Source organism: Vigna radiata, chromosome 10 (genome assembly GCF_000741045.1).
Source record: "Vigna radiata var. radiata cultivar VC1973A chromosome 10, Vradiata_ver6, whole genome shotgun sequence".
NCBI classification, from domain to species: domain Eukaryota; kingdom Viridiplantae; phylum Streptophyta; class Magnoliopsida; order Fabales; family Fabaceae; genus Vigna; species Vigna radiata.
The window spans coordinates 14873890-14888138 of NC_028360.1; the positions used below are offsets into that span (position 1 = coordinate 14873890).

Below are 14249 nucleotides of genomic sequence, written 5' to 3' on the forward strand. Positions count from 1 at the left end.
GCATTGTAAAATAATGTTTAATTAATAAAAAACACTTCTTTGTTTCTAGAGATAGGATGTTGGATCCATAGTACTTTTTTGTTTTCAAATGGTTTTAGAATTGGTTTTAGGAAATGAACGTAAAATATTTATCATATTTTTAAAAGGTACTTTAAAATATTCTTTATTCCCGTAGTCAAATATTTGAATTAATAAAGTATTTTTTATATAATTGAAATTGCCCACATTTAACTTAAAATAAAATTTGATAGTCAAAATAATGGATGGGCCTGCATGGACAAAACCATGTGCACTAATGAAAGAATCACAGATAATAAAGTAATAATAATAATAATGATAATAATAACTAATATAACATATAGATAAATTTGAAAAGGAACTATGTGCTGCAGCCTACAAATCCAGACATCCAACTCCACCTTCCTCCCTATCACATGATGACTATCCACTAATACACGCCACAATGAGTACACGTTTTTTCCGAATAAAAAATTAAATAAATAATTTTTTTTTAAATATATAAATAATATATATCTACTTAACTTTAATCTGTAATTTTTTTATTTTGTTAGAAATATTTATAAAATAAGTCTTTAGATCATAAATTACATTATTTTTTTCCTGCATAATTTTATTGTAATTAATCCTTTCTTTAGTTTGCATATAGTAGAGAAGTAATTCTGCCAATGTTGTTTGTTCTCATCTTCTATGAATTTGACTTTATTGTTGATACGTGAAATATTAATTAGTAGTTATTAAATAAAAGAAGAATTTCAAATGTTAATATCATTATTAATTATTAATAACTTATACGCATATACATTTTCATAATACATGTAAAAAAGTTAACATAAAATCCAGTACAAAGAAGATTGAAGTTATTATTACTGCTAGGTTTACCTGCAAATAAAGTAAAAGTTATTGCTACACATATTTCTTGTTTTAGTACTGTGTATCGGTTTTAATAAATAAAAATATTTTAATAAATCATAGATTTTACGTTTAAAATTAAATATTTTAATAATTTTTATTTTTATAGATAAAAGAATAAAAATCTCGAAAGTTCTTATTTACCTCTTTCGTTTTTCTCAACCCTTTTTCTCACACATCAGAGTTAACAATTCCCAACACACATTTCCCATTACATCTTTCTCATTTTCATTTTTTTTATTCTCAAACGACACTTTTCGTTTTTCATTCTTTTCTTTTCCCATCATTTTACTCTTCTTTCCACAATGATGTTGTTCTTCTTTGACAACAAATGTTACAAATGTTAATACAATACTAACAGTAACTAACCTAATACAAAAATAATTTAAAATATAAGTATTAATTTAAATTAATTATTCTGTTATTTATATTATTATTATAAAGTTTAAATATTTTTATAGTATCTAAACTTGACTTAAAATTAAAATTCATCTATAATCCAAATCTCGATATATTTTAGTTAGTAAATTTTAAAAATGAATTCATATAATTCTTTTAACCTAAAGATATTAATTTTTTATTTATTAAATAACATTCTAAACTAATATTTAAACTGAAATGTGTCAAACTGTTAAATAATTCAATAGTTAACTTAAAACATCATATGTAAAAAGATTTATTTTATTTTATTTATTTTTAAAGTTTAAAAACTGTTTCAAATTTATGACAAAAATATTTAATTTTGCATAAAAGTTTAATGACTAAAATCATATTACTTTATTAATGTAAAGAAATACTCAATTAGAAAGAATAAAAATTGTCCAAATAAAATAAAGATATGAATTTGTATGCCTCTTTGGTTATTCATATCTTCTTACATACCGCTTATTTGGTAAATAGAGCACGAGGCATCAATGCACATGTAAGAGTGTTCTGGGAATGATAATAGAGGTTTTTTTTACAACAGTGGATACATTTTCAGAAGAAATTACAAAACTGGACAGATTTTGAAAATATTACAAACAATAGATAAGTCGTGAACACAGAGAAAAGTATCCTCGTAATCAGTTTCATAAGTCAATTCGTCAATATATTCATTAGAAAACGAGTTGAGATACACGATTTTCGCAGGGACGTCGTCTTTGGGGTAAATGACTTCTTTCAAATTGGAAGTCGTTAGTTAGGGGATGCATTGACGAATTAACTTATGAAACTCGTCAGGGCTACACGACTTCTATGCGTAAAATCGTGACCTCCTGCATGATTTGTCTACTGGATGTAATATTTTCAAAATTTGCCGAGTTTCATAATTTCTTCTGAAAATCTACCCATTGTCGTAAAAAAATCAATACTAGATTCAACCAAAATTTATAAAACAAAGTAGAAGTGGGTGAAGAGATCAATTTGCTGCTAACCAAGAGTTTTCCTTCATCAATATCAGTTTTTGAGTATCGTTATTTATTCCGAAAACAATAGTTCCTGCAACAACAAAACTTGATTAGATGCAAAAAGACATCTTTTCAGGCAAAAGCATTTGTCCATGGAAGGTAGGAAACGCACCTAGTGACGGCATGAGAAGAGACAACACAACAATCCCAGCCACCTTGAGTGGCACACCTACTTTGAACATGTCTTTAATTTCTATGTGTCCACTAGCGATTCCAAGTGCATTTGAGGGCGTTGAAGTTGGAAGCCAGAAAGCAAACTCTGTTGCTATTCCTCCAGGGATGATGAGCATAAGTGGATGCACATGCATAGTTATGGCTATTTGATAAAGAAGTGGGACAAGAAGAGTGACAGTAGCAGCATTCGAGGTGATGAACTCAGTAATAATACTAGATATTACACAAACAGCAGGAACAATGGCTATGTATGGAATGTCTTGCAAGCAATTCAAGATCCCTGACAAAAAGTCTGCTAAGCCACTAGATTGTACGCCATCAGCTATGGCAAAACCAGCTCCAAAAAGCAAAACGAGGTTCCAAGGTAACTTTTTGCAGTCATTCCAGCTCATCAGCTTCTCCCCCTCTCGCTTCATGTTTGGGATTATGAACAATAAGACAGCCACCATAACCTGCATTACATTGCACATACAAAGAAGCCTCATTTTGTTTCATTAGTTTAAGATAAAATTTTTGTGTGATGAGTTCTATTATTATGAACTAAAAACTAAAAACTCTTAGAGACTACTTACACTGACAGATCCATCTCCAACAAGTCCATGGAATAAAACACCCCATCCAGGAATGTCGTCGGTGATTCTTCTTGTCATCCATAGTATTATAAGCAACTGTATTTACCATAGTGTTTTAATAATGTGGTACTTGTTTATTTGAGAACACATTATGTTCCTTCATCATATCATATCAGATATAAAAATTCATAAGGCATATTTAAGTATACATACCCCAGATATAGACATCACCATTTTCTCAGCAAAAGTTGTGGGACCTACAAACAAACCATAAAACAATTCCATTTGATTCGGATATATATACATAACAGAAATGGAAGTTTGGCAGAAAGAAAGAGAAAGGATGAAACTTACCAAGATCTTGGAGGTCTCTTCTGAGATGAACTTTACCCAAATAAGAAGACAAAGCAGGAGAAGTTCCTTTGGGCAGATAGAGGAGGCAGATGATGCACCAAAAACAAATGAGAATGAGGAGAGCAGCGGGGAAACCGAAGAAGAACCATGTGTTGAAGCTTATTGCCTTTCCCTCGGGAAAAAGATTCCACATCCCACTTATTATCAAGTTCACACCCGTACCCGTCAAAGTGCTCATCCCTCCGATTGGCGTCGCGTACACCACCGTCAGAACCACCGCTTTGCAGAACTTTCTCATCTCCTCTGACTGCTCCTCCATCGGCGGCAGCCGCTGCAACATCCCCATCACCACCGACATCATCATCACCGCCGTGGGCACGTTCAGCATCCACATGCTCACCAAGAATATCGTCGCACATAGCCCCAACAATAGCAGCGCCGGATTCAGCGGATCGGTACAAAACAGCAAAGTTACCTGTATGCTCCACGTCATGTTGGCTCACAAATATATACTAATGCGTTAAATTGAAGTGGAAGGCAACAAAAAGAGTGAGTGACTAACATTCAAGGCCAGTCTCCGGTGAACGTTGTATCGTTCCACGGCGAGAGCGAGAATGAAGCTTCCCAAAATGAGCGTGACGAGATCGTTCATGTAGGAGTGCGCCACGCTATCAGCTGAAGCAATTCCGAAGATGGGGAATAGAAACAAAGGACACAAGGAGGTCACCGGAAGCGGTACGGCTTGCGTTATCCACCATGTGAACACCCAAGCAGCCACGCCAAGCATTTTCTGGCTACTGGGAGGTTCGAGCTTCACGAAGAGGCATATGACAAGGGTGAAGAAAGGTCCCAAAAGGACATAGAAGTTTTGTAGTGTTAGAATTGATTTCATGGTGAAGGAGACAGTGCTCTGTGTTCCTTCCATCGCCTCCTGAACAGGGAGAAGCGGTGCTCCGTGATCATCGGAAGCAGGTAACGGAGTTTGTTCTCCGATCATCTTGGACAGAACTAGAAACTGTCGCCGAGGATGGATTTGCCGGGAGGTGTTCGGATTAAATGAGCTTAATTAGTAGTGTCATTATTATAGTTCCTGTTGTTCCAGTTATGGTGCCTTTTGCGTGGCTATATTTTTTTATAGGATTTACATGAATTTTTGCTAATTGTTCTATAGAGTTTATTGGTCAATGCTAATATCATGAATCTTAGTAAATGAATCAATCATCACTTATATCTTTTTCAAACATTTTTACTTACAATTTTTAAACAAGAATTGTTTTTTTAGTCTAATTTGAGTTTGGTATAGTTCTAATATAATAATACAAGTTATTGCAAATTTATTATTTTAAATTATTTTTCTAATTTTCTTAGAGGGTGTGAATTTATGGAAATAATATTATAAACGGGGATGAAATTATGAAGTAAAAATATTATCCTTTATTAGAAGCATATACAACATAAGATTAAAATGTAAACATTTAAAAGAGAAAGAAATTAGTAAACCCCACGTGTAATAAGAGAATGGAAAAGAGATAAAACATAATATGAAAATAAAAACAATAACAAAATTAATTGCTTTGAATAGTACATATTTATACCTGCAATATATTCCGGATAATGATATTTTAATAATTTTTTTTTAACAATTTTTTTACAACAGAATACGTATTATTATTTTATTAATCTATTTAAATTTATTTTAAAAATGTATTTGAAACAGACGAATCACAATGTAAAAAAATTGTTAAAAGATACTTTTTCCGTGTACTCATGCTCAAAGAACTAGTCTCAACAACAATAATAATATAAACTAATCGAAATGTCATTCTTGCGTAAGAAAATGGTCTTACTGTTTGTACATGTTCCACTTAGAATGCATATAAAAAAATTGCATACATACAATAAAAAAATATATAAAACTTTATAACTCAAAGTTTGAATTTACCTAATTTGTTAATAACTTCTGGACAAGTACTTTTTCGTAAAGCATGCTGTTATGCATTACAGATTACAGCATGAATTTTAAGATTTTATTTACTTTTAAATATTGTAGTCACTAGTTTTAATTATACATCTTTAACTCGTTTTATTCTGAAACAGCAGTCATAAGTCAATTACCATATTATTTAAGAGTTAAATTTATTTTTTTTCTTAAAATTGAAATTCATTATGTTTTAATGATAAAATTTTAAAATTGAATAAATATAATTTTTTTAACTCTTAAACATAACTAATATTTGAATTACTTACACAATTTACATTTAAGCTCAAATAATAATTTAAAAATATTTTAACAAGAAAAAAAAGTTAATATTGTTAGAGGTTTAAAACATTATATTTATTTATTTTTAAAATTTAAATAATAAATTATATCAAAGTTTGAAAAAAAATATTTAATTTAAAAATTAAAAACGTATTTAATCATAACCTCAAGACAATTATAAATTATTGGTTAAAATAATTCAATTTCAAATTTGTGAAAGTATTATTGAGCTTTTTGAACACAACTTTAGATCTTAAATATGCAAGTCATTTTGTAATCATGTTAAAAAATTTCAATTTTCAACTTTTTTCTACCCAAAAAGAAGATTCAGCTAGAGAATAAATTACAACCTTATGAATTTGATGTGTCAAAAAAGATATAAACTTTATTTGTCTATTATTAATGAACTAAGTAAAATAATAATTTGGAACGTAGAATCAAATATTTTATCATTGGTAGACAAATGGATGTCATGTCAATCATAATAGAACGTGCCTTTATATAAAGTGATAAAAAAGTTATAAAAACAAGATTAAGTGATAAGACAGTTGAACATTTTTACTATATAGATTCTATTAAAATATAAAATTGGTGAAAAGATTAAGAATATAATAATTAATTATTTTTCCCTCTATAGAAAAAATGACAAACACAACTTCAATACTGAGAGTTTATATGTTTGAAAATATTAACTTTCATTATCATACTTTTACTATTTTCAAATTCATCGTTCAAATTGTATTACATACTATTTTTAGCCTCTTGTTCTTTACAAATTAATTTCATCTTATTTTTCAAGTTTTATAGTTCTTTTTTTTTTTCGTAATTTTTACTACTATTTAATAAGACTTGTATTATTGTTCGAATTAATTATTGGTCAATATCTCTTATAATAAAAAATATATTCATTAAAAAAATAGTTATAAATCAATTTTTTGTATCATCAATTTTTTCTGTTTTGTTCATGACCATTTTGTTATCATCACAGAACATAAGTTAGTTGGTTAAGGATATTTAAGGTCCGTTGCAAAATTATAAAGCCAAAATGCAAGCATATCAACAGGAACTTCAACACATTCTAATCAACAAAATGCATTTTACATAGAAAAAGAAAAGAAGAAATCAATTCCCTTCTTCTGGTACTGGTATAAAGTTTTACAATAGTTGGAATCTCCTCCTATTTATATCGTATCCCTGTAAAAAATTATAAACAAATACAAAATAAAAGCAACAAGGAAAGAGATGAAATTGTTTCTATCTCTTCTCTTTTGCACTGTTGATATCTCCCCAGGGTACCCTGCACATTTAAACTTCCGTTCATCTCCTATAGACAAACAACATTTTGCAATGTCACTTATGGATTTGATCCAAAAACAAATGTCCCTGCAACAACAAAATTACTTGGACGTCAGAAACATTATTGAATTTTCTTAAAGCATCTGTCAACCGGAGCAGATATGGTAGGTAACTCACCTAGTGAAGGCATTAGAAGAGATAGCACAAGAATCCCAGCAACCTTGAGTGGTACACCAACTTTGAGCATGTCTTTGATTTCTATGTGTCCAGTGGCAAAGCCAACTACATTTGAAGGTGTTGAAGTTGGAAGCCAGAAAGCAAACTCGGTTGCTATTCCTCCAGGTACCATGAGTAGAAGCGGATTCACATGCATAGTTCTGGCTATGTGATAAAGAAGTGGCACAAGAAGGGTAGCAGTGGCATCGTTGGAGGTGATGAACTCAGTAATAATGCTACATATTAGACTAACAGCAGGAACAATGGCCAAGTATGGAGCATCTTCCAAGAAATCCAAGGCTTGTGAAAGCACATCTGCTAAGCCACTGGATTGTACTCCATCAGCTATGGCAAAACCAGCTCCCAGAAGCAAAATCAGGTTCCAAGGTAACCTTTTGCAGTCATTCCAGCTCATTAGCTTCTCCCCTTCTTGCTTCATGTTTGGGATTATGAACAATAAAACAGCAACCATAACCTACATTTTCGTTCTGTCTCATTAATTGATGACTACAATTTTTTGTCTGATGACTCAAAAACACAATACTTACACTGACACTTCCATCTCCAACAAGGCCGTGGAACAAAGATCCCCATCCAGGAATGTCATCTGTGATTCTTCTTGTCATCCATAATGCGATCAGCAACTGTGTTCACCATTTCACTTTAATTAATGCCTTAATTGAAAACACATTAACGTAATCCGATATTAAATTTAGTAATTTAAAACGTATATATTTAGACTTGCATACCCCAAAAACAGACAACACCATCTTCTCAGCAAAAGCCATGGGACCTGCAAAAATCAGTAAAGTAATGCATTTGCTTTAACTTTTTGCAGGACATGTCTATAGTATTTTTCTTTTCTACTATTAATCGATAAAGCTGTAAAGGACACACGAGACGTGTCGATAATGTGCATCGCTAACATGCACCGAGCAACTTCCATGGGATGGGATGCTCGTTCCAAACATGTCAATTATCTCTCTCACCTACTTCGTACGATGAGGTCGGCCAGAACCTCTTCAACAGGACAACTATATATATGTAAATAATATTGAAGTAAGAAGAAAAAACAAAAGTTTTAAACTTTACTTGCTTTTATTGTGCCAGTGTCTTTTTTTTCACTTTCTATCTAAATTTAACAATTTATATTCAAAAACTTCATCAATCAAATTATACAAAATAAATAAATAAAATAAAGAACTATTAAGTTCTGTAATAGTTTTACAAGCTGTTATATGTTCATTGGAGCTGTATTTCTTGAAAAGTATTATTAACAAGTTATTAAATATAACTTTTTTATTATAATTATGATAGAAATATACATTAAAGATTTCTCTGAATTACATTAAATATCATAATGTTAATGTTAAAATAATTTAAAAATTGTAAGTCCTTAAAAAAAGTGGTATTGTTTTAAAAAAGAATGTCTCAACGTGTTCCACATTCCCTATCTAAGGTTGTTCCTTATATTCATTTTCCATTGTGTGGTGTGGATGATTGAAGTTGACGCTTTGTGTACTAGGTTAGCTAATTAATTAGAACATATTTATTTTTGTAATTTTTTTTGTTGAGAAAATTGGTAGATTGAGGTGACAGGTGTCGTGCTTGCCAGATAAGCACAAGCTAGTGGATGCAAATGAAGAAGAGGACACGTATGCAAATGGAAGTAAAAGAAAAGAGGAGATGGAAGCGAGAAGGGTGAAGCCTGGGAAGGTTTTTTCTGCGGCTTCAGCATTGTATTTCTACTTGCATAATCTGGTGAGTAAAGTAAAGGGTTGAAGTGAGAAACTTACCAAGAGCTTCAAGGTCCCTTTTCAAGTGAGTTCTATCCAAGTAAGAAGACAAAGCACGAGCAGAACCTTTGGGCACATAGAGGAGACAGAGTATGCACCAGAAACAAATGAGGATGAGAATAGCCACAGGGAAACCGTAGAAGAACCACGTGTTGAAGCTTATTGGTTTTGCTTCGGGGAAGAGGCTCTTCCACATTCCGATTATTATTAAGTTCACACCCGTTCCCGTTAGAGTGCTTATTCCCCCAATCGGCGTCGCGTACACCACCGTCAGAATCACCGCGCGGCTGAACTTGTTCAGCGCCTCCGACTGCTCGTGCACCGCAGGCAGCCGCTGCACGATCCCCGTCGCCACCGGCATCATCATCACCGCCGTCGCCACGTTGTGCAGCCACATGCTCACGAAGAATATCGTCGCACATAGCCCCAACAGTAACAGCGCTGGATTCACCGGATCGCCACAAAACACCAACGTTACCTGCAGGCCCCATCCCACGTTCACAAATCATATCACACTTCCTAAGACAATGATTTTTTCTTTGCCACTATAGAAAATAAAAAAACTAAAAAAAAAAAAAAAAGAACATGGCCTCTTTGCCACCACCTAATATATCTTATTTAATAAAATATGATCTCACATTTTAAGCCAGCCACAAATAGAAAAACACTAATTTCATACTCTTTATGTATCTTCTCATAAATCCTTTCCAATGTTAATTAAAAAACAAAAACAGTATGAAAGATTAAATATAATATTTTTTCTTTGTTTTTTACGTATTCTATTTAATGATTACGACTACTTAAGTATTATAAGTAAAAGAAATAATAGAATAATTTAATATATAAGAGTAAAATAGTTATAAAAATTTATATTTTTTAAAAAAGATAAAAGATAAATAGAAATAGTGTGAATGTAAAAAAATAGGTGACTCAAAATAATATTTTTCAATTATATAATACAAAATTTTCTTTCCCCTTCTTAGAGAGAGAAAAGTCAAGAATTTTATTATTTCAAAAGCAAATAATTGAGTGTACGTGGCGATGAAACCGTTTGACAAAACACATAACATAACCTTTTCTTATGAACCAGAATAAAGTGTGAATAATCATAAAAGAATTCACGAAATTGAATCAATAAAAACTCAGGATCGCCGATCGCTGACACTGATGAGAACTCAATTGTGACGGCAAAATAAGTTCGAAAATTTTGACGAAAGTGAAGGCAAAGAGGGGTGCTTACATTCAAGGCCAGTCTCCGGTGAACGTTGTAGCGTTCGACGGCGAGAGCGAGAATGAAGCTTCCCAAAACGAGGGTGATGACATCATCCATGTAGGAGTGCGCCACGCTGTCAGCTGAAGCAATCCCGAAGATCGGGAAGAGAAACAAAGGACACATGGAGGTCACCGGAAGCGGCACGGCCTGGGTCACCCACCAAGTAAAAACCCAAGCAATCACACCAAGCATTTTCTGGCTCGTGGGTGGAGCGTCGAGCTTGACGAAGAAGCATATGAAAAGGGACAACAGAGGTCCCAGAATGACATAGAAGTTTTGCAGTGTTAGAATCGATTTGAAGGTGAAGGAAACGCGGCTCTGTGTTCCCTCCGCTGCCTCCTGAATGGGCAGAAGCGGCACCTTGTGGTCATCGGACACATGTGACTCCGTGTGTTCTCCGATCATCTTGCAGAGAAGCAAGAACTGTTACAGAAATGGTTTCCCCGTGGAAGTTTTTGTTGGGTAGAAATAAGGTATCCGTGGAGGTTTTATTATTGAATTTTCAAAATTAGTGAACAAATTCGTTTTCTTTTTTTGTTGTATTATTCTTATCTGGATGAGAATGAACGTAAGAAATGTTGTAATTATAATTACTTACATCTACAAACATACGACATAATCTGATGTGGATGTCTGTTTAAGGACGTGGCACATTCAACATAATCTTTAATTAATTTACGAAGCATGTTTTTTGTGAGGTGGAACGTATTTTATAAGATAGGGTACTTCATCCATTTAATGAATTCAGTGGTGGTAGCTATTATGCTAAATGTAGAAATTAATTTAATACGACCGATCCACAGAGAGGAAAAAACACGAATAAAACATTGAAAAGGTTATTCTGAGCAGGTGATTTTTAACGGGAGAGTAAAAGGGTTTTAATTTACGAAGAAAAAAATATAATATTATTATGAATTTAATTTATAAGTATGTGGTGATTAGTTTTGGCATGTGAAGAAAAATATGAAATGAGGTCTCTTTCCTCTTAGGTTTCGTATATGGATGGCATTGCTGTTATTCTCAAATCTGGAAATCATTATTAATTTATGGTTACTTTCACGTGATCCTTTTTAATTTAAATGTACTATAAAGCGGAAATATTTTTGAAAAGAAAACTCAAACATAACTATTATTATACTATTTTCTTGGCTTTTAAAAATTCATCACTTTTGTTTTTTTTCTTATATTTGTTAAGTGTTTTTGTTAAGTTAATTTAAGATTATAAATAAAAATATTGATTAAAATAATTTATATAATTAGTTTACCTTTAAGCTTATTGTTTCGTAATATATTTGTAATATTCTAAAAGTAAGATAATTTATTAATTGTACCTTTTTATACTACGAACAATAACTCTAATATTTAAAAAAAAAAAATCATTACTTTTTCGTATGATATTATTTCAAAGCATATCTTTATCATTTTACACGTACAAATAATAAAGAATTATGAATAAAATATTTAATTAGCTTTGAATTGAGTAAAAATAGAAAAATAAAATAATAATTTTATGTTATATGATTAACATTTAATAATTTATTTATTATTTAAGATAAAATCTTTGTTTATCATAGGTTAAATACTTTTTTTTTCTAGTTTTGGTTGGTAACATTCGAAATTGTCTTCATTTATTTTTTATGTTTATTTTACTCTTAAAAAACGTAATTTGTGTTTAATTTAGTTTTTTTTACGTAATTTGTGTCTACAGAAAAGGACTAAATTGAACACAAATTACGTTCTATAGGACGACTTTGAACATAAAAAGGATTAAATTGAACACAAATTACGATTTTTAGTACTAAAGTGAACAGAAAAAACAAATGGAGACCATTTCGAAAGTTACCGACCAAAACTGGGACCAAAAAAGTATTTAACTTTTATTATATATTAACTTACCCATTCAAATTATAATATCAAAATGAATATATAAAATATTATAAATGTCTAAGTAAACCAAAAGTTACTATTGAATGGAGCAAGTATTTTATTGTTTTTTAGTATTGTACAATTTTATTTATGCTTAATTGAGATCATTTATGCTTAGAGGAGAATTTCTGGAGGTTTAAATATGTGTTTATATATTAAAAAGGTACATCAATAAAAAAAAATGTACATACGGTCCTGCTTTGATTTTCATACTGAATTTGCTTTGAATAAAATGAAGTTTGTGGTGTTGGATAACTATGACCCTATTTATGGATTTTATTTTAGTGGTTGTGTTGTGGCACAACTAATCTACTTGTTCAATATAATTGGTCAATCTTCATCTTTCTCACTGGCCCAACCATTCATATCACGTTCTATTAAAAACCTGTATTTTTTTTTTCTATGTATCATCATTGACGTTTAATATTATCAACAATATCTACTAAATTAATTTCGTCTACATCAACGCATCCAATAATTGTCTCTTTAAGTTAATAATATTTTTAATTTACATTATTATAACAGTCTGTATTATAAACGGATGTGACCATAACCAAACACCTGTATGATGGTAATGCTGATCCAACACGACTTACTCCATCCATGAAAATATTTTTGTTATTTATTTAATACTCAGTAAAGTTAATTATCCTCTCGTAAGAGGGATTAACATATAAATCATAATTAAATGAAGTGATAATCACTGGTATGACTTTTATGAAGTGGAAATCAAAACTTAACTGTTTTACGAACCAGCTTTTATCATTTCTCAGTTTTTTATATTTAACTTTAATTGTTATGACAAATTTTTAACTGTTATGAAAACCAAGTTTGACAAAATAAAACACATAACACAAAAATTATTTTTCATTTTGTTGATGTGTTTGATGTCTAAATGATAATGACATAAAATATTTATATTGATACGAATAAAATGTATGATTGTGTATATTAGTATTTAATTTTATATATATTGTGAGTATAACTTATACACACGGATATTTAATAAAATAAAATTATTTTATGACATTAGTCAAAGGATGTTCGCTTATTTGGAAAACGATATACATGATGTGTTTGTTTTAATAATTTGAAAGGGTGGTATTTATTTATTTATTTATGTAAAAATTAGTTATAATTAGTAAAAAGTAGAAAGATATTAAAATAAGGGAGAGACAGTAATTGTGCATGATTGTGTGTGGGTGTTGTGTCGGATGTGGAGCCATGATGTTAAGCTGCCATGTTGGAACGAGAGGCACAGAATGGAACACTGCGATGCATTTAATATACGTGGGACTCCGAGGTTGGAAATTGCATATTCAGGAAGTATTTTTAACATTTAGTATCAACGTCATTTCATTGTACATTGAATACTTACAAAATATATAAATGCGTTTATCGTCTCACCATGTTTGGTTTTTGGGCTAAAATCAATTGAGTATATGTGATGAAATTTGGTCTTTTATAATATAAATTGTTTTATGCTGAGTTAGAAAATGAAAAGTCAAAATTATTATGAATTTGATTTTAGGAGAAAAATGAAGTTTTCAAAACTGATTTTAGACGTTTATGATAATTGAAAATGAAATGAAATTTATAAACATTTGGCACCCATATATACGACGGCAGCTAGTTGCAGTTGCAGACTCGGATTCGGATATGGTCAAGCCGCCTATTGGCAGCTACTACGAACCCGTAACTACTAGAACTGTGAAAGAGGTCCTATTATAGGCTCTCGCTCTAGCCCACGTTGGTTGGGGCCAAAAAAGCCCACAGGACCAAAAATGTCCCTTATTAGAAAAGTCTCCAGGGCTAAAAAGCCCCAAAGCTCTGTGGGTCAGGGCCAACCCATGGGCTTTCTGTTTTACAAAAAAAAAATTAAATATCTAACAATAAATTGCATTTTTTGCAGAGAAAATGAACATTTATGTTAAGTGTTATAACTTGGAAAATACATGTAAGCATACATGTAAGCATCTTTCTTTTACTTTAATAAATATTTTT

General features: G+C 31.2%; 2 protein-coding genes across 2 annotated transcripts; both read right to left on the reverse strand.

The window, feature by feature from the left end:
* Positions 1-1747: 1747 nt before the first annotated feature.
* LOC106774614 (tonoplast dicarboxylate transporter) lies at positions 1748-4666 on the reverse strand. Its single transcript, XM_014661660.2, has 6 exons — positions 4041-4666; positions 3479-3953; positions 3338-3381; positions 3125-3220; positions 2491-3004; positions 1748-2409 (listed from the first exon to the last, which is right to left on the reverse strand). Exons 1-6 carry the CDS (start codon positions 4473-4475, stop codon positions 2330-2332), a joined length of 1644 nt encoding a protein of 547 aa, XP_014517146.1. The 5' UTR covers positions 4476-4666; the 3' UTR covers positions 1748-2329.
* A 2128-nt stretch (positions 4667-6794) lies between these two features.
* LOC106776229 (tonoplast dicarboxylate transporter) lies at positions 6795-10906 on the reverse strand. Its single transcript, XM_014663614.2, has 6 exons — positions 10287-10906; positions 9047-9524; positions 8000-8043; positions 7799-7894; positions 7212-7725; positions 6795-7121 (listed from the first exon to the last, which is right to left on the reverse strand). The coding sequence occupies exons 1-6, from the start codon at positions 10722-10724 to the stop codon at positions 7093-7095; spliced, it is 1599 nt and encodes a 532-aa protein (XP_014519100.1). The 5' UTR covers positions 10725-10906; the 3' UTR covers positions 6795-7092.
* Positions 10907-14249: the final 3343 nt, after the last annotated feature.